At 45.5% G+C, this 20,842-nt stretch overlaps 1 protein-coding gene across 1 annotated transcript in view; it reads right to left on the reverse strand.

Annotated features, from left to right (window-relative positions):
- The window catches only part of ralgps2 (Ral GEF with PH domain and SH3 binding motif 2), a 51,370-nt gene extending 35,728 nt beyond the window's left edge, over window positions 1–15,642 (reverse strand). The window contains exons 1-5 of the mRNA XM_079157260.1: window positions 15,523–15,642; window positions 15,182–15,289; window positions 14,079–14,129; window positions 3,916–3,999; window positions 131–220 (exon numbers count right to left, since the gene is read on the reverse strand). Of these exons, the coding sequence (XP_079013386.1) occupies window positions 131–220; window positions 3,916–3,999; window positions 14,079–14,129; window positions 15,182–15,289; window positions 15,523–15,582 (393 nt within the window). The 5' untranslated portion in view covers window positions 15,583–15,642. The remainder of the gene's footprint in view (window positions 1–130; window positions 221–3,915; window positions 4,000–14,078; window positions 14,130–15,181; window positions 15,290–15,522) is intronic.
- Between the last annotated feature and the right edge of the window lie 5,200 nt (window positions 15,643–20,842).

Below are 20,842 nucleotides of genomic sequence, written 5' to 3' on the forward strand. Positions count from 1 at the left end.
AATTCAAAGTACAAAGAGCATGCATTAGGTTGGGTTTACAACGCAAACATTCACAAGGATAGAACAACAGTGTTGTGTCAAGCGTGGGTTGTGTGTGTGTGTTTGTGTGTGTGTGTGTGTGTGTGTGTACCTTGGCAGTGCGAATGTACAGACTCAGCACCTCAGCTCTGATCTTCAACGTCTGCGCATGAAGGATCTCTCGTACCACCCAGAAACTCGTCTACAAAGAGAAAACAAGAGATTACGACACCGATCAGCTTTCACAAACTCGCCAAAAACAGAGCCGGGGGAGCACAAAACTGACAACACAGAAAGCATTATCTCTTCTCGTGTTACACTTAATGAGGATTTCAGGTGCGTGCATAGACTCCAGAGCCTCGCTGAGTCTTTGGAGTCCAGAGCCAAGGCCCGCAGACATGAGAACTCTGGGCCCAAACCAGTACAGAGCGGCGCAGGAGAGCGCGGGGTCAGACCGCTAACGGGGACGCGCTCCATTAGAGTCGATTAGGAACTCGCTCTTGAGGAAAAACAAAAGAGCTTCGGAGGAAAATCCAACCGATTCCAACTGATTACACAACAGATATACAGCATAACTTCTAATATGTCAACCGAAAAAAAAAAAGGAGGAGTGTGTTCAGAGTACTTGGCCAGACCGAGAGCGATGTCGGAAATCTGTCTCTTCGGGGAGAATGCTGGAAAGCCAAAGTTCTGATTACACCCTCACACTCACGAGTCGGTGAATCAATCAGTGTTAAAGCTCTGGGGAGAGAGGGAATGGAAAGAGGAAAAGCAGAAGAGGGAAGAGAGGTAAAGGAGGGGAAGTCGCCGCAGGGCTCTCAAAGCCCACAGATGTCTGCACATCGTGTACTGATAAGACCGTCCCGGGCGGACTGACCATCTCCACGGTTCACTCCCTCGCTCTGCTCCACGCCCGTCCTTCTCCCGTCGGACTTCAATCTGTGCTCGATTAATTGACTTCGCCGAAGCGTCTCAACAGTCCATCCTCCGAGCCGCGGACCACGAGGTGTGCTTCTTGTGCGCGTCTATAAATTAAAGTGTGTGTGTGTGTGTCTGCTTTACCGTGTTTTTACTACATTCTTGACGTGCACATAATTTGAGCCTACAGCTGGCTTTTCTTTTTTTTTTTTTCTTTCCTGGCAAAAGACCCTCGACTTGTTTTTGTTGCAGGCAAGAGGTGAGGAACTGAAGAGTGAAGAGATAAATTCACCCAACGACTCACTCTCTCCGTCTTCCCCCTATAAACACGACACGCGCACACACACACACACACACACACACACACACACACACACACAGACACACAATCTACGCAGGTAACAGTAAACAGTCAACAGAGCCATATGGGTTTCATTTTCACCATTTGATGAAGAAGTCGGTAAACAAGACGAGGGAGTGATGGAAATGGAGAGGAGATACATGGACGGGGTGAACCCTGACTTCCACTGGCTTCTACTTTAACTTTTATTTGCATCTCTAGCGTTGAGATGAGACGGGGACCTCATGTGAAGAAGCAGGAAACAAAACAAAAAAAATGTAAATGCTGTCACATCTTCCCTCCAGCGTCAGTTTACAGTAGACCGGAGTTTCCTCTGCGGTCTAACTCGATACGCGAGGTCAATCTGGACGAAGCGCTTCCGTCCAAATCGCTGTACCGCCGGGGCTCGTTACGGGCTCCTGTGTCCTCGTCGGCCTTGGCCTCCCAAACTGAACAGCGATGACATAATTTAGGACGGCAGCGCGCCACACGGGTGCATTCACAACGTGTGTACTGTATGTGCGACTGAGCGAGAGGGTTTTCAGGGGAAATGGGGGTCGTCTTTGTCTTTTAAAGATCTCATTTTGTGTCCCGGAGCAAAGACGGTGTCTTTTGGGGGCTCCGTTTATGAGCGTATGAAGGCCTCCAGATGGAGCAGGGAGGCCCCAGCGCGTCAATAATCATAAATTAGCGGAGGCAGATCCAAACCCAAAGCCCATAGCCGTGGATCAAACCACTTAATGGGCTAAAGGGGTGGAGGGGGGGATGAAGATCCGGCCAAAGATGAAGGAGAATACTGCGGACTGACTTGAGGTGATCTGATCCCTAATGGCCCAACGCTTGTTCAACGGCACAGATTGTGTGCCAAGAATGACCCACAAGCCATTGACCAACAATGAGTTGGAATAAACTGGTGATGTTGCCCTTTAAAAGTTTACAATTGCACTTGTGACATGAAGCTGATGCTCATTTGAGAATAAGCTACATCGGTCCTTGTTGTTTGATTGCCTAATTTACATAATAACCGCAAGCTAATATTTTAGAAGTAGTAGTAGTAATACGTTATATAAAATATAATCTTTATTAACAGACAGATTACATTTTTACAAGACTACTGATATCTGTTTGTAGTCTGATTAGTATTGACCAATCACATTTGAGTGGGCTTTGGTTGAATTAAAGCTGCATTCTCTCTAATGTCCACCAGGGGGCGACTCCTCTGGTTGTATAGAAGTCTATGAGAAAATGACTCTACTTCTCTCTTGATTTATTACCTCAGTAAACATTGTAAACATGAGTTTATGGTCTCAATCTCTAGTTTCAAGTCTTCTTCAATACAGCATGATGTTCATTTAGTAACTTATGGTCCATTTAGAGTCAAACAGACCATAAAGCAGGGGATGCTTTAGGGCGGGGCTACCTTGTCACTACCACGCCGTTGTCCGGTCTGGAAGTTGCCCGTGTTTTCGTCGTACAACTTTAACCCTTTCACAGAGTGTTTTTACATTATGAAAGTTAATTGTAACCTTTTTGGTCGGCTAAAGATGTCCGGTTGTACTTCCCTCTCGTGTCACTTCTGGTTCCAGATGAACCCAATAGAAAATATTGAATTCACACCATTGTGATGCAGTCTGTAGGTCTACCCTTCTGCTGTGAATATAGTCTATTCCCATTTGCTTATAAATCACCACAAATTCTCCATTAATGCTGTAATGATTTCTGAAAAATGAAACATTACATTTTTGACTACTGTATGCAAGTTGCTGCACAAAACCCAATAAGAGAGAATTATTGTGCATTGATCATAATGGGCTCTGAATTATTCTCTCCTCGCCTCCTGGCCAGTTCTCTTCTGCTCCATTGGCTCCCGGAGCACCGTGCCAACAAACCGAGGCCTGAAGGAAGAGGAATACGTCTTTGGCTCGTGCTCCGGAGCTTTCTGGGACTCTCTGCCCTCGCAGTCCAAGTCCCATTATCCAAGAGAAGCTCATTTTACTGAAATGTGTGCTGCTAACTTCTTGAATCACCGTTTGGGATCAGCTATAGATGCTGAAGTTTCCACAGCAACACATTCTTGTTAGATCATCTCATATTTTTACTGGAGGGCAGTGAAGTGGGTCTTAAAAGGGAGCCTGGCAATAACACTGGAAGGGGATTAAAGGGCACGGCTGCCCCTTACATCATTACCCACAACTTCCTGTTGATGATTTCACAGAGCACTGGGGGGAAGCGTGCCATACGCACTCCTGCTTACGTCTGAAAAAATGTTTCCACACGTGCTGCACCAACACGCAGGAGCGCATTAATAAACGCCATGAGCGCCAGAACTAAGGACTAGCAGAGGACGAAATAAACTACCTTCTGTCAGACATCCTCGGGACTGTTTATGATGAGGAGACGTGGGGATATTTAGACGCTGCCATAACAAGCCGGGCTTCAAAACAAACCACCTCTGGGAGAGCTAGAGGTGATGATTTAGTGCTCGGGAGGACGGAGGCAGAGGACACGATGGAAAGAGGAGCTGTAATTTCTCCATTCCTAGATGACCCAGGCTCATAAATCCTTAACATTGCAGCAGGAACTGTTTTCTCATTTCCCTCTGGGTGCGACCTGAAGCAGCACCGAATGTGACACCTCACCTGGTTGAACCGGCGGGTGAAGGCCACGACGTTTGGAGCGGAACTGTGCTTCTCCTTCTTGTTCCAGCCGCAGCTCGACAGCTCCTGAAAGAACAACAAACAAGCAGGGAAACAGACATTACGCTCTGAGCCATGAGGGTTTATTTCTTATTTATGCCAGCATTTTAATGAATGTACAAAACAGTCAAGTCAGAGGTCACTCAGTGGGAAGCGCAGAGGAGGCTGAGAGGAGAGAAAAGCAGATGAGGAGGAGGAAAGAAAGCAAGAAAGAGGCTCAGACAGAGTGATGGATGAACGCAGGAACAAACGGGTGAAGTTATTCAGGAGCACGCTCGGCCTCAGTATGAAGCCCAAAACTCAATATTGATTAAAATAGGGCGAGGAAACTCATTTTATTTTATTTTCAATTACGATTTTTGGCTTCCAAAGATTATGAAAACTAGGTAATTGAATAAAAGGATTACTGTCCCGCATTGCATTTCACAATGATGCTCTCGTCTCCCGTTTCCTTTTGAGAGGTGCGCTTTACGCCCCGCCGGTCTGTAACAAGAGCAGCCGGTTCTGTGAGGAACCGGCACTTTTCATTTTGCTCTCAAAGTCCACCAGACTGACGCACTCAACCTTAAAATGTACAACATGTCGAAATGAGTGATGTTTCCAAAGTCAATGAGTCAATCGTGCTAAATCATCGCCAACTCCATTTTGAACAACAACAATGGTGAATATGATTTTTGCTTTAATCTAACTGCCTGAGATTGAAACTGGTCCAATATTGGAGCAAGTCTGAATCCAAGAATTCAACTTTGAAACTTTAGAATTTCTCTCTGTGGACATTTTGAGTTGCCGTGGCAGGAAAGTCCCTGAGTGACATTAATGATTACTCAGTGTTAGTCAGCCCTGGAACACCCAGGTCTAGATGAACAGGTTTTCTGTGCAGGCCGATGCACGCATGAGACACACGTTTCAGCCAACGGTGTAAAAAGCACAAATGCCAAATTAAAAGAGAAGAACACAAAAACTGCATGCCAATGTCATCATTGTTGATTTAAAAAGGCTTTGTAACTGTTTTATGGGGAAGGAGATGCATAATTATCTAGAAAACACACAAAGCATTTTGCTGAAGAATGCCTTTTGGTTGGAATATAAACAATAAAAACAGTGCACTACTTTGTGGACTTTAGTCTAAAATCTCTGTCCACTAGGGCTGTGCATTGACAAGACTGATGATATGATACGTATCATGATACAGGGGTGACGATTCAGTATATTGTGATTCTTTAAATCTTATGTCAGGAAAACTGTAGCATCAAAGCCAAGCAGCACCGTGTGATCTGCGTTTGCATTGATCACTGTTTTTGTGCACTTTCAGCCACGAAGATTGGCATGAAAACTATTTTTAATTAAAAATACGTGTTAAAAAGAGATAATGATGTCTTTTAGCTTTGAGGTCCATCACAGGTTCCAAATTATTATGTTCTTTGCTAACTGTCAAAAAGCTGAAGCGATCCAGTTTACAGTGACAAGCTGCCAGTCTCCACACGTTTCTTTACTTAATTCAGCGTTGATCATCTAATCAACGAATCCTTCTAATATTATTAGTCTTAAAAAGTAGCAGCAGCTGTGAAAGAAGCGGCGCCGATAGTCATTTCATTACACCGCTATGTAAAAGATTCCGGGCGGTGATTTTGGAACAACAAGCTAAATCACTTCTGAGTACACGGCTGGACTCAGTTTGGCCTCGGGCTGCTGACCTCAGTGCCGAGGTGAAGACGGAGACCACACAAACTCTGCGAGTGGGAACCCAGACCCCCCCCCCCCCCTTTGGCCCCTACAGAGCGCCTGTAAGGCCAGGGACACCGACGTCACAGCAGGGAAAATGTTGCACAAGCTCTCCTCTCAATCCCTGCCAGCCAGCCCCGGACGACTTGGGCGACAGTAAGAACAGCTGAATCAGGCTCCCCCCCACACAATAACCCCCGACCCCCCCCCCCCCCCCACACGTGAGACCGACTGTCTGGAAGCAACAACCTCTACCTAACTGCTCACAACGGCCCCGACCTGGACCGCATCGGGGCGGGTCCTTGCAAAGAGGAGACGTTCAAGGGTGAGTCTCTGGAGTGGTTGGAGGCAGCCGGTGGGGGGGGGATCTCCTATCTAATACAGATGTTAAAAAGCAGACATTCATGCATGGGTGAGGTGATGTCTCAAGGCCTGTATTGCCTGAGTCAGGATGAGGAAACGAGGAGAGAGAGAGAGAGGAGATGAAGGGATAAGGTCAAGACTATAAAAGACAGCATCGTAGAAGCCCATACTGCTCATCTCCCCACGACCTTTACGAGCATATGTGGAGCCTCCTCAGAGTCGGAGCATCGACCGTCACAAGATGGGACTCCATCACACACTAGGAGACACTGGCCCGTCTCACCGGAGAAGCGCTCGCCGTTTATTTAACATCTCTCCTTTTTGTTTTTCAAATAAGCGCTTCCTTTTCTTCCTGCCATCGCGTCAATCATTCTCTCCAGCCTCCACGCGACACCGTCGGACCACCACCACCACCTGACCACCCAGGTAGGCGATGCACCCGAGCGGGCGGTCCCACGTCTCACCGAGACCACAACGTTTCAACAACCTACACTGAGCCTTCAATCCCGGAACCGTGTGGGCATCATCCATCTGCCCATCACGCTGAGCCTGAAGTCATTAACGCAGAGTTCTTCTTCAGCTGTTTCGTAATAAACAGACGCCTCGTGTGTGTTTAAGCGGCAGGGAAGTGATCCGCAGCCTCTCCAGAAACAATTAGGATTTAAATGCATTCTTCTTTTTGCCTTTATGGTCTCTTTTTTTTTTTAACAGTTGAGTCTTTGGAGAAAGGAGGAGTTTTAAATGCTGCAGTTAAAGAAAAAAAAAAAAAAAAAAACCTGTTCCACTAAACCTTAGACAGCTCTTCATTTCCACATGCGGGTCTGGCTGAGCAGCCCAGTCCTGTGGGGCTGCTAGAAGCCGACTGTATCTACACTAACATTAAACAACAACTGATGCGGTAATAAAACATTCTCAAGGATCCAACCAAAGATAATAAAGATCCGATTCTAAGCCAAACATTCCACACCAAGACTTTACTTAATCCCAAACATCTCTAAAAATTACAGCCTCTAGATCTCCCCCATCCATTCACCACGCTGGGAGGAGGATCACATAAAGAAGATAACCAGCTGCAGCTAAGCCACAAATTGCGATGACCTCATGTGAGATACCGCAGCAATTTCTTTTGTCTTTCGTCTTCATGGAAAACTGAAGCGTTTGGGATCCGAGGGGATATTAGGGAGAGGCCCCGGGGCTGATGAAGATGAGGAACAGGGTGGAAAAAGAAAGGAGGATGAGGAGGAGGGGGGAGTGAGCTTGAGTAAGAAGGTTTGCAGCAACAAGAGATGACATTTGTGAAGAGCTCCTGATGACGACAGGAACGAGCACAACGGAAAATCTGCAGAGTTATGTCTGTTGCTGATCTCAACTAGTGGTGAGACAGAAGAACCCCAAACTGGTCTACAGACGTACCCGTTCTCTGTACTGGTATAAACACAACTGGAATAACAGTCTTGCAGTTATTTGCTTCATCACTTGTAGTTTACATCATCACTTCAATATTTTATCTTATCACACACACTTGTGTGAAATTGTCATAACAGACTCTCTTAAAGCCACTTTATCAGAAATATTGGTGTACATGTTGTCAATTTTGCAGCTTTTAAATTTAGGATTAGAACCGTTAACGGCATCAAAATGTCTGGTTGTTGCATGTTCGGTTGTCAGATCTGATATTCCAGCAGCGGACTCGAGGTCTACAGAACTACAAGGTGTTTCAGTTTAAAGAGTCACCGTGTTAACTGGGGACATTCGTCCGACTGCCTCCGCGGTCGCTCGAAGCAACTTGCAGAAATTGGTTGGCGTAGATGATAAACGCAGAAAGAAAAATGGATAAAACAACACTATTAAACATGTTCACTCCCACTGGACTGATCACAAACGTGGTTGTAGCGCCCATTTTAAAACTAAATAATCTCTTGAGTCCATGCCATGGTGCTTGACGTCCTGTAACTGAACACAGATAACAGAGTTGGAAGCATCAACCATGTACATCTGGTCACTGAATATTGAGCTCCTTGCTCATGTATTCTACACACATACCAACGGCACACGGATCTGGAAAGTCAATTTGTTTAGGTTGCATTGGCGGTCTTTGGTGGTTAAAGCTCGACAAGCTGCTGCACTCCACCGTAGTTCCGTTGCAAAACTGGGTTTTGGCCAAAAATGTGTTCTGTGAGGTCCCAGTGACCTTTGAACACTAAATACTATCAGTTCATCCTTTAATCCAGGTGGACAGGTGTGCCAAAAATTGAAGAAATTCCCTCAAGAGGTTCCTGAGATGTTAACTGGCGTTAATGAGAGCGGTATTGACGGACGAACAGACAAGCCAAACAACGTTAATTCCTCCGGCCATGGCTGTCACCGGCGTGGACGCATGAAAGACAAAGACGGAGCAGGAACAGTCAAAGTAAAGAACAGAAAAAGGGGAAAAGAAGGCCGTAAGATGAGTTATTGTTTGAGCAGTATTGTCGAGCCAGCAGCAGAGTCCATTACCTCGCTGTGCACACCGTGGAAAGAATGACTTCCAGGCGTATTGTTAGTACATGCACTCTTGTGTGATTGTTATGGCAGTAGAGGCCATCTTTCACGGCTAGTAAAAGCAGAATATGCATGTTGCTATGTGAAGATTTCACTGTGCATTTCTAGCATAGTAAAAGTCACAATTATATTCTAAAAGAAAACTGTAAAAACATGTTTTTGGACAGATTCTTTTAGGAGGTTTTATTTGCCACCGTGTTTCAATCTCAATGTTTATTCTCACAAACACAAAGAACACAATCATGCGCTGTACACATCATTTTGTCCCATCCAGTTCTAACCTCCGACTTCCCCCCCAAACTGAATCTGGTACGGTCACGTAAAGTTATCTTTGACAAACCACTTTGATGGTTTTTGAAAATCCTCTTCGACAAGGACAAAGCTGTCCCTGTGGTTTTTAAATCCGTGTCTGCTGCCAAAGACATTCTTTTCTCCACCTTTCAGCCGTGATGAATGCGTGATGAATGCGTATAGACCATCGTGCTGACAGGCTGTAGTGTGGGCGGGATTCCCCACTGTGGTTGTTGTGGAGCAATTGTTGTCCAATCCATCCACCAGAAAACAACATGTGACGATCACAGGGCCCGGCGGAGGACTGTACTCAGTTTCACTGAATCGCAGAAAAACACAATATATTGAGTAAACGTTGTTCATCTCACAGTCGGCGCTGAAAAAAACATTAAGCCTGCAGGCGAGACAGGCCAGAGTGTGTGAGAAACGTTACCTGCCTCCAACTACTTGTCATCGTCGTCTCACACGAGACCTTCGGTCTGTTCAGAGGAATTCTACGCCGGGTGTTCAGACATGAGAGGAGCTGACGTACTACTCAGCGGTACGTCCACTGCAATCCGATAGCTGTTCCCTGAGAGCTGAAGCTCGACAGCCGAAGCCACTAAATTGCTAACTTGGCCGTCGTCATGGCTGATAAAAACAAAAAAAGTCAGCCGCAGACCCACATCTCTCAATCTCAGTTTTTACTCTCCGCCTTTATTTCATTTTCAACTAAAATAAACATTCAACTGAAGATCATCACCGCATGTCTGGTTATGAAATGGTGTACTGGGAGAGAAAAAAAAGAGAGATGGTGGCAGGAGAAGTCCTCCAACGTTTCCCCTTTTTTACCCTTCCTCACATGGGGCAACCTCTGGGTCTGAAAGGTGAAGCCGATGCTGAAGTATCTTAAAGCTGCATTCTCTCTACTGTCCACCAGGGGGCGACTCCTCTGGTTGTATAGAAGTCTATGAGAAAATGACTCTACTTCTCTCTTGATTTATTACCTCAGTAAACATTGTAAACATGAGTTTATGGTCTCAATCTCTAGTTTCAAGTCTTCTTCAATACAGCATGATGTTCATTTAGTAAATGATGGTCCATTTAGAGTCAAACAGACCATAAAGCAGGGGATGCTTTAGGGCGGGGCTACACGGTGATTGTAGCGTTGTTCCCACACCAATACCAGCATCAATACTACACACCTGTGGTCGAACAACGTCGTGCACCCTATTTTTCTCAAATCCACATTGAAATCGGCAGGAGATAGTCAATGTTAGCGGTTAGTAGCTGGTGGGTCTGCTTGGCTAAATAACGGAGCCAAACGTTAACGTACGGCAGTAACATTATGATGCGTTCAAGCTCCATTCAGTAAAAATTCGTATTAGGCGAAGTTAAGTTAAAGCCTTATCATGGTGTTTTACAACGTTATTTTGTAAAATGTAGTGTTTCGGCGAGAAACGTCAAGTTGTTTGAAGGAGATCTTTCACAGCAGTGTAAATTAATATTAGAGAGGGAATTATGATCCGTTTAATTCTTTTGTTTTAAAAGCACTGGTATCAGATCGGTATTTGAAAACGGCCGACAGGTAATTCAGAACATCGCTACTCTCGTGTCACTACCGGTTCCAAGATGGCGACGGTCTAAATGCCGAATTCGAGGCTTCAAAACCGCAGTCCACAAACCAGCTGGTCCACCTTATTTTACTCTTTACATTCCTCTTGTCAGCCGATCTGTCCGTACAATAGCGAGCTATCCAATCCCGTTCACTCTGGATAAAAAAAAATATTTCTTTCACCGCCTCGTAAATTTAGATGAGAGGAAAAGATTTAGCTACAAGTCCCTAGCATCCTTTCCCCTCCCCCGTCTCTGTGATCCGTCTGGTCATTTCAATGGCGTTTCACTTTGCAAAACCAACGGCCAAAGAACACATCAGCAATTCAGCGGAGGGTTGTAGATTCAACATCAGTCTGCTCTGCACTATGGATTATTTTACCATCAAAACACAACGCCGTCGACGCTCCGCTCAGCAGCTCTTCGTCAACTTCTCTGCCATCTTTTTTTTTTTTTTGGTTCGCAGACGAGAAGCACGAGCGGTATCGTGCTGACGTGGGTCCATTACGTGTGTAGGAAGTAGAGTAGAGCAACCCTCACGCATGGCAGTGTCTCATGAGCTGTCACTTAACGTATCATCAGAAGCAGATGTGTTTAGGCTCTGTGCTCTCTGCTGTGTCAGAGTGGCATGCGCTCGAGGTCTGAGCTTTCCAAAAACCCGGCTTTCTTGAGGCCTTTTGAGGAGTTCTTTCGGAAACACTGGCCTCTCCCGTTATCATCCAGATTTCCCCCAGCTATCTATGAAAAAGAGGATTTATTGCTATTGTGACGGACGGTTATCTTTTCTTCCTCGTCCAGCGGCGGGTTTGGTCCCGGACCGTCCCGGCTGCTCTCCATACATCTGCTCCATGTCAGCGATGGAACACTTGAGCTAATGAGACCCTCTGTTCTACTGCGATCCTGTTCGGGGGTAGCTTTTTTTCCACGCTCATGCCAGAACGTCTGTTTGTGCGTCATATACACATGTTAAAAATGTTGTAAACACCAAAATCAGCGTTGGGACAGTCTCACACACACACACACATATTATATTAAGATTGTTATGATGCGTTTATGGAGAGGGAGAAATCAAATATTTATACACAGACACCAACAAGCCAAGTCATAGCTAGTTCATGGTCGTTTCACCTATTTCAAGTACAGTTATTATGGAAATTAGCGCATTCTTGGAAGAACGGCGGAAACGGTAACATTAGAGCAGCTCCTGCAGGACAGACTGCCGAAGCAGCAAATTTAAAGCATGCAGACGAGATGATTTGCAGTGATGAGACTAAAAGAGCGGGCTCGTTGTATTTCTACAGTAACGCTGTTGTCAGGGCATCGATAGAAAACATTTGGAATGTGTGCAGCCACAGACCAGCGGGAACACTTGGAACCGATCTGGTGGAAAATCTGATGCATCTACCGTTTGTTATCATGCGAAGAGTCAGATATTGTCAACTTGAAACCCTCAGAAGAACATCTGGTCCTGTCAAAGTTCAGTATGTGTGAAACTGAAGATATATCTGATCGAAACGTTTAAAGCTCGAAAAGACTATTTCAACAAATAAGAATTACCATGGAAACTAACAATATTTATCTTCACTCTGAAAATGACTTTGTTCTAAAAGAAAATAATGTCCTTTAACCTCAATTATGTCCATTACTGTTTCCCATAATATGCATGTACATGTCAAGTGTCGTAACATGGCATTTAAAGAGTGCAGAAAAAGGCCTAAATGGGCTGCATGTCAGTAAAAACATTATTGCACAACTCACAGATTCAACAAAGTTATTTAATATGTGCCTATTCAGGCAGTGACACACACACACACACACACACACACACACCTGCTTTCCCCATTATGCGTCTGTGAGGAGGGCGAGGAGACGGACAGCAGTGGAAACTCTAGTTGAGTTTCTACGTCGGTCAAAGCTGCTGTGGAGCTTTTTTTTGTGAGACAAAAGCACCGTGAGAGCAGGAACGGCCTCTCCAGAGCGCTCCGTCTCTGCCAGGAGGCTGCTGGGTCACTCTCCCTCCAGCCTGCAGCCTTCATCTCCTTGTCAGCCCTCCTCCTCAATCAGACCAGGGACTCCTTCCCAACTCTTGCTCCCCATCACCCCCTCCCCAACACACACACACACATCCCACTACAGGTCTCTCCAAAAGATCTCACCATCTTAAAGCAATAAGTGAGCCGCGGTCCCCGTGTACCTGACCCTTTGAATTGTATTTTCCAAACTGCTACATTGGACTGAAACGCACGGACACATTTTCATTATGCTTATAAAACCCCACTCAGTCAGTCGAACCAGACTCGAGCACAGGAGCGCGTTTGCATTCACAAACCCTGCAGTGTGGGAACTTGGCCCCCCGTGCAGTTAAGAAGACGGGGCCGCCGTCCGGACGACGTCAAGGACTCCCCCGAGAGATGAAACAGCAAAACGGGGGGAAATCTATTCCATTACTCAGCCACAACCAACTATTTAAAAAGAATCCGAAAGGTCACACCACACGACGACATCGCTATCTAAATCAAATCACAATGCAGGACCGGGAATGTGTGTGTGTGTGTGTGTGTGTGTGCGCTGTTAGCTGAGACAAGTGTTGAACATGTGCAGAAGCAGGAGTCAGACTGCAGCACACCACACTGGGATGTGGTCTGTGTGCTGCTGTTATAAGGCCACAGTGGCCAACCTTAAACACAGGTTATCCATGACTGCTGTCAGGAACGGCCTAACTATCCAAAACAGAAAAAAATAAAAAAAAATAACCGGATCTCACTGAGGCGACAGACCGGGCGAGAGACACAGATGCCCCCTTTTTTTCTGCATCACTGAGGTACGTGTCACAGCTGCTCGAAGCACAGCGCGGTGCAGGAAACCAGCCGCATGGACATTTTATAAAAAGGAGAAGAGAGGGAGAGAGGGAGACAGACAGCAGAGAGGAGTCAATTCTTAAATATACATGCACACAATTATGTTAACTGTCCACTGGACCCGTTTTTTTTACGACTCAACATTTGTTTTGTGCGTGTTGTCCCGTAAATGTTTCAGGCCGTCACATGCGATTTTAGACATTCACTCCCGAAACGTGTTGAGTTCTCACGCTAGAGGACAAGAGGGAAGCTGTCGACACCCGTCGTAATTAATAAAGAAGAAAAGTGTTGGTCAGCGTCCTCTTTTCCCCGTGACTAAGACGAGACGATGGCAAGACATCAAACATGCGGTACGGTTGACGGAGAAGACGAGAGTTTGCAGTTGGGGTTCGGGAGGTTGATTAAAGCATATTTTTGCATGTTGGGCGATGCGGTTTGGCTCTCAGAGCGGACTGAACAAACCCACACATCACTACTGAGCAGAGTCAGGAGGTCTCGGAGTAACAAAGCTGCATTCTTTATCATTCAACCCGTTTGTCAAAGGACATTGTACACAGGACTGAGACTAAATCAAAATGGGACAAAATTAAGAGAGAAAATTATTTGACTTAAATGTAAACTGGACTAAAACTATGAAGGTTAAAATGTGACTAAAGCTGCAACGTTCGTTTAAAGGCTAAATCTAAAGACAGCTGCCGAAGTGAACGCAGGTCGAGAGCAGATTGGAGAGCAGCTCACCTCTGGCTGGATGGCTTGGAACACGGGAGCATCCATGAGCGTAATCTGACCCTGGAGGAGACAAAACACAACGGTTGTTAGACTCGGATTTGTCACAACTGTTACAGCACGCTGGCACTCCAGAGCTACATTATCGTGTACTGGAAAAACAACAATACATCTACATCCAAGTTTACTAAAATAATGGTTAAAACACTGCTTTTGCTGGAGAGGTTTTGTCGTCTCAAGCAGGTGGTTGAGACAGAGGTCTTCTATAGACTGGACCTTTATATAACGTGATACAGCATGTTATCGATGCAGATGTTAAATAAACACACTAGAGTTTAAAAGAAGATAAAGAGCGCCCTCTTGTGGCCGAACGGTGAACACCATACGTCAAAGATAAAGGATTACAGACATGATGCAGAACATGCTTTTATTTGATATATTATGGGATAATCCCGTAGTCTTAGTGCTGCAGACCGTTTCTCAAGGCCACTTCTTGGAGGTCTCGACCACACATGCACTCGGTCTTATCTCTGCCTCAGACTATCAGGACTCAGGATTGTATTACAAGGCCGATCAAGACCACAACTGCAGGATTAATATCACAAAGCTACATTTGTTTTCGGTGTCTATTTTTATGGGAATGTGGATCTTTTCACATTAATCTGAGGAGGGCCTACGTTCCACATTTCCTTGTAAGTGTGTCACGCGGTGTGGGACTCGCACAGCCCTGGTCTTGGTCTTGACCCGGTCTCAACCCTTCAAAAAAAGGGTCTCGGTCTCAGTTTAAGCTCTTTACTACGACACTGGACAATCCTGAGCAGCGTTATCCCTCACAACAACGTAAAGGCTAATAATTAAATGTGTGACGTGTGTTTGTTCGTAGTTGCCATAGAAAAGGTTTGTGCAGCTGAAGCCAGATGAGATCCATCGGCGCCCGCTTGGCACTGCCAACCATCATCAATTATTACTGACGCAAACTCTGACCCCATTTCCTCCTCCATCATCCTCCTGTCAGCACATCGCGTTTTTGTGCTTACTGAACATTTGGGTTTTCAAACACTCAGACACACACACACACACACACACACACACACACACACTTAAACTTCACTTACTGCATATTCTTCGGGAGTGACCTTCAGCACATCGAACACAACGGCGTCAAAACTCTTCTTCAGGTCTGAAGATCCTCTATCGCTGAGAGACTCACAGCTGCTGCTCCTCTATACACACACACACACACACACACACACACACACACACACACACAGTTTTATTGTGAGGAAAGAAGAACGATGACGGTGCCGTTAGGAACAAGGTAATTATTAAGCGCCTTAACATTTCAATACTTCATCTTGTCACCTAATTATCTAATTATCACGCACTCAGCTTTCTGTTTGGAAAAGTGCACACGGGGTGAATTTTGAAAGCAGTGTGCGGAGAGTGGACGTCTCACCTCAGAGACTGTTGCAGTGGTGGTGATGATGCCTGATTGGCCATTGGGGAGGTCCATCATTCCCACACCATCTAGCTCTAGATGAGACCATTCATCATCCTCCGCTGCAGCAAAGCCCGCCCGGCCCTCTGAAAACACAAACACACAATATGTCACGGTGAGTTTATTTGGCACCACATCTTGACAATCGTCACCTGCAAACACAAGCAGACACTCAGCTTGTAGCAGCAGCAGCACCACCTGCTGTTGGAAGTGAAGAGGACTGGAGAAGCAGAGAGGAGAACCAGCACAGAAGCAAAGAAATGTACTTTAGACACCGAATAAATGAAATCAATATCATATTTTCACCGCTTTACTTGCTGTCAGGGAAGTGAAGCCGTTATCGTTACTCTCTTCAAAGCCGCAGGACTCCATCGACAAAAACAGTAGTTTTACTTTGTAGTAGTAGACCAGCAACTCCCGTGTGAAGAGAGGATCGATAACGGCCTCAGTTCTCGTGGTAAAGGGCTGTCTGACAGTAAAGCAGTGAAGATACTGTACACATGGCATGCACTTAAACTGAAGTAGGTTTCTCTCACAACTTCACACCAGTCATGGCTTCTGAAAATAAAAAGACAATGTGAGTATTCGTATACTTCTGTTACTAATATTCTAGTGGAGAGATGGAAACCCAGCGAGATCATTCCAGCTTAATGATTTTACGTGGCGTGACTGTACGGCTGGAGGCTCAGATGTCTACATCTTTCACAGGTGAAATTTCCACTGTGGATGATTTCCTGTTAGGATAATATATGAATGTTTCTGAATATCCTTCTCTGCCCATGACTGAAAAAAACCAACAACACCTCAGAGGCTTTTCTTTGCCAAAAGCACACGGAGAGAGACAGTAATGAAAAATAAGAAGCGGCTTAGAATACTGAAAGCGAGCAAAGCCGTCCCTTGTGTACTTGACAATGCCGGCCTCTGTGTGAGCAGAGTCTCGCTCTATCTTCCCGTTTGGCTCAAGGCTCCAGGCTGAAACAGGCCGGTGCTTTAGGAGCCATTAGCTGCACTCTGCTAAGCCGTGGGCAAACACCACTACATCACGTCAACTCCGCTCCCTTTGTTTGACAGCAGCGCTTAACTACACAGGAAGCAATAGCCAGTGTGTGTGTGTTTACAAGCCCGAGTCTGTCTGCTGTTTATGAAGTCGTGCATCTGTGATCATCTTACTTCCTGTGAAAATAACTGTGTAGGTCTTCTCGTTTTGTCTGAGCACACAAACACGCATGCCAGGTATTTCTTTCTAAGTGTGAACAGACTATAAGACGAGGGGGGGGGGGGGGGGGGGGGGGGGGGGGGTGTGACGGTGATGTGAAGCGTCACTACGAGACAAAGAACAAATCTTTTGAGCAAACATACGAACTCAAATCATAAATGAAGGCACAGAAGATAAACGTGAGAGTCCAATATGATCAGATGAATTCACTGCTGCTATGATGCCAACAGAGAGAATAGAGCTGAAACAAGTGTTTAACAACCACAGATAGAGTCCCTGCACACAAACTTCTCTTTTTAAACAATGAGAAAAAATATACATTTTACTGACATCACTTCACCCTGAATGAACTGAGCTTAAAGCTACAGGACAACTCAGATAAATACATTTTTAACATTAAGTGCTTCATTTTAAGATGCACATTTTTCAAAAGCTTTCTGTATTGTATTTTATCTTTTAAATCCAGCACTTACTTTACTGAGAAGAACATGTATTTATTATTAGAGTATGTATTATTTACAATTAACCCTGTTCAATTTAAAAATGGATGATAAATATTGTTGAGATATTATTAAATTAAACTATTTATTTATATTATAAGTACAGACGTTGATACAACTGCTAGGCTACTTCAATATATATATATATATATATATATATATATATATATATATATATATATATATATATATATATATATATATATATATATATATATATATATATATATATATATATAGAGAGAGAGAGAGAGATAGATAGGACTCCATCGTAGCGTAAGTTAGACATCATTACTGTGATGTTCCAGATCTTTGTTTGAGGAAAGTCTCTCTAACTGGACCCGGTTGAATATTAATGGAACACTCCTACCATAAGACATGCAAGTGTCACAAACACACTAAATGCCTCGGCAACTAAAAGTTGCCTGTGTGACACAGCAACTCATTTGGTTCCGTTTGGCTCCATCTCCACTCCTGTGTATCCGACCCAATAAGCAACGCACAGCCCTCAAACTGTGATCACACGCTAAAATAATCAAAAGACAGGTCCGTGCTGCCACCACAGCTCCGAAAAAAAAAACCCAGCCGTCCTTTGCAAAGGCCAAACTCACCAGTTGCGTGTGTCAGACGAGCATAGTGTCGGAGGCGACGTTGTGTCGTTCTGTATCGCCGTCTTTTGTCTATCGAGTCCCGTCTTCCTGCGGCTCCCGCTGTCTGTGTGAAAGAGGACAACAAAAAGGAGAGCGAGGCTGAGAGGAAGGCAGGATGAGCAAAAAAACCCCACACACACATTACTAATGAACACCGCCACAAACATCCCTGATCGGGTTTTGTGTAAGAGCTCAATAACCCCAGCAGCCATCGCGTTGCCGTGATCTGTAGCTTCTGCTCTAGTGGGAACTTTTTAGCAGCTATGAGCTCACTTTGGGTAAAAAACAGTTGTGTTTCTGAGCACCAGAGTCTCTTTAGAAAACCTCTCGTGTTCCTGCAGCAGGGTCCGACAGTCTGCCCCGCTCAGTCCTGGTCCTCCAGTGCCTCCCTTCCCTCCAGCGGGCCCAGCGAGTCGGCATCAGTACTACATTGAGACGGTTTCATTACTACTTAAAAGTTCCTCGCAGTGATCACTTGGCCTTATTGCTCACCTGAACGCTAAATACATTCATGACGAGGAATCACAAAAAAAGCACCACTTTACATCTCGTGCTTACCAGAGATGTGCTCATGAGTTTCTTGGAAATGAATCATTCAGCATGAAAAAAATAAATAAAAATGAAATAGTCTAAAGAAATCTTATTTGACGAAGAGCAAAAAGACTGATTGGTCACTAATCAACTAAGAAGGAGCAGCTCTAATAATCTCATTTCATAGATTGTCGACAGTAAATCGCACTGCTTCAACCAAACAGAAATCATTCATTGTCTTTAAATTGCTTGTTTTGTCCAACTAATAGTCAGGAACCCACTCCAGGCTTTATGATATTGGGGGAATTCTGGGTTCGTTTTGAACAAACTTTATTCACTGGCTTTGTCAACAAGGACAAGTGAAACTCTCCAAGCCAATCGAGTGTGTATCCCATCATGCTCTCTGCCTCCAGGCCTCTGTAACGTGAAATGCCTGACATCAGCCAGCAGGCGTCTCACTACTCTTGAGAGATGAAAGCCTGATCTGGACTGCGAGGGACTGATGAAGACTAATGCTGCGTGCTGGCAGACGGCAGCTGGCCCTCAGCCATCAGGTAGTGGCTCAGGTCTGGTCATCCCCTCCAGGTTAGGGTCGTGCTGGGTGAGGGCACAAAGCTCACGAGCAGGACAAACAGAGGATTAAAAGGTTTCCGCTCATCGGAGTAAACTTTAAAACACATCTTACCAAGTCAACAGCATCACAGAGCTCGATAACGACCTCGACGGGCGACACCTTTTCTCTTTGTGTGCTAGGGATACAGAAATAACGGCTCTCTGTGCACAAAGTGTGTCATTGTCACATAAAGTGCTGATCTGTCCGGACCCTGAGCGGTGTAAACACCCGCCAGCAACCGGCCGGTGTGCCCTCTGTCCTGATCCTGGACCAGTTTTCATCTTTACAGCTCCTTGAGACGCCCACGCCTCCAGCTATGCTACTTCAGAGACACAAAGAGAGGCGGCACGAACCTCCTTCTGAGCACTGCCCTCCTCATCCAGAGCTCCTGATGTAAGAGCCCCCCTCCCCCTCCTCCTTCTCTTGGCAGCATCCATGCACCTTCTTGACTGACACTGAGCTGAGCCGACATGTGTTGTGTTTGGTGACATAATTCCACGCGGTTGTGTCCTTACCTCGCTTACTGATTTGGCTTTTCAATTCGAAGGTTTGATTATTTGTTTCTTCGCAATCAGAAAATCCATTCTCATTGAGTTTCAGTGATGCTTTCGACCACATGAACGTTACATTAAGCAGCCCGCCCTCACTGACTTTCAGGGGACAACCCTAGAATGTGTACACATCCAGCTAAAGGAATAACATGAGAGGAATGATAAGGTGTGTGTGTGTGTGTGTGTGTGTGTGTGTGTGTGTGTGTGTGTGTGTGTGTGTGTGTGTGTGTGTGTGGATGGGCTGACATCATGTCGGCATCCCCTTCAGTGGGACGTGACGGGGATTAGAGGAGGAAGCAGAGAATAACAGAGCGTGGACTGAGTCGTGTTGGAGCTTGTAGCAGAGGATGTGTCGCTGTTCAGCTCTATGTGACTCATTACACTGCATAGCAGGTGCTGTTGAATAATCACACCTCTCTGGATTGGATCGGCTCCCCCTCCCTCCCTCTCTCCCTCTCTCCCTCTCTCTCTCTCCCTCCCTCTCTCTTGTCGTGTTGTCAGACGGCTCTTTGACATTCACATGCGCACCGCAGTTCAAACACAAAAAGGTGCCGGCAGCCCAACAGGCCTCGTTACCGACCGAAGGGCACAGCGAGTGTTTTTTGTGTGTCCCATGCCGGCGCTGACCCTTCACATGCCCGTCTCCAGCGGCCCTGAAAACCGGTCTCTGCCACCTCTGTACGGCCAACACTCTGTCCTCCTCAGGCTGCTCATCTCCGGGTTTCCTCTTCACCTCGGCCTCATTTTACGGTAGAAATGAAAAATGATTTTCCAGGAGGTAAACGAATCTGACAGCATACACGACGCTGGCCCTTTAATTGGTTAATCAAGAATAATAATCAGCAGATTATTTGATTATAAAAATAATCGTTGCGGCTCTAATTACACTACCGTACCAAAACAATCACAAGAAAGGTCATCAACAGGTTGGAGAGGCTAAACTCCATACAGCTAAATACTATCATATCATGCTAATATGAATCTATGGGTGGTAAACACACTGAGCCCTCTCTGTGACAGCGGCTGTCCTTCTTCCCCCTTGGTACAGATTTTTGATGTATAATTAAATGTTGAGAATTGTTGTTATTCTGTGACAAACTGTGGGGCGGTGCCTCCCAGATGGCTCTATAAAGTGGAAACACCGTAAGAAGCACCAAGCTGCTCTGAGCCGTAATCTCATTAACTTTGTATGTTTACAGGTTTACTCACGAGGCCCA

This window comes from Pholis gunnellus (genome assembly GCF_910591455.1).
Source record: "Pholis gunnellus genome assembly, chromosome: 4".
Lineage (NCBI taxonomy): Eukaryota > Metazoa > Chordata > Actinopteri > Perciformes > Pholidae > Pholis > Pholis gunnellus.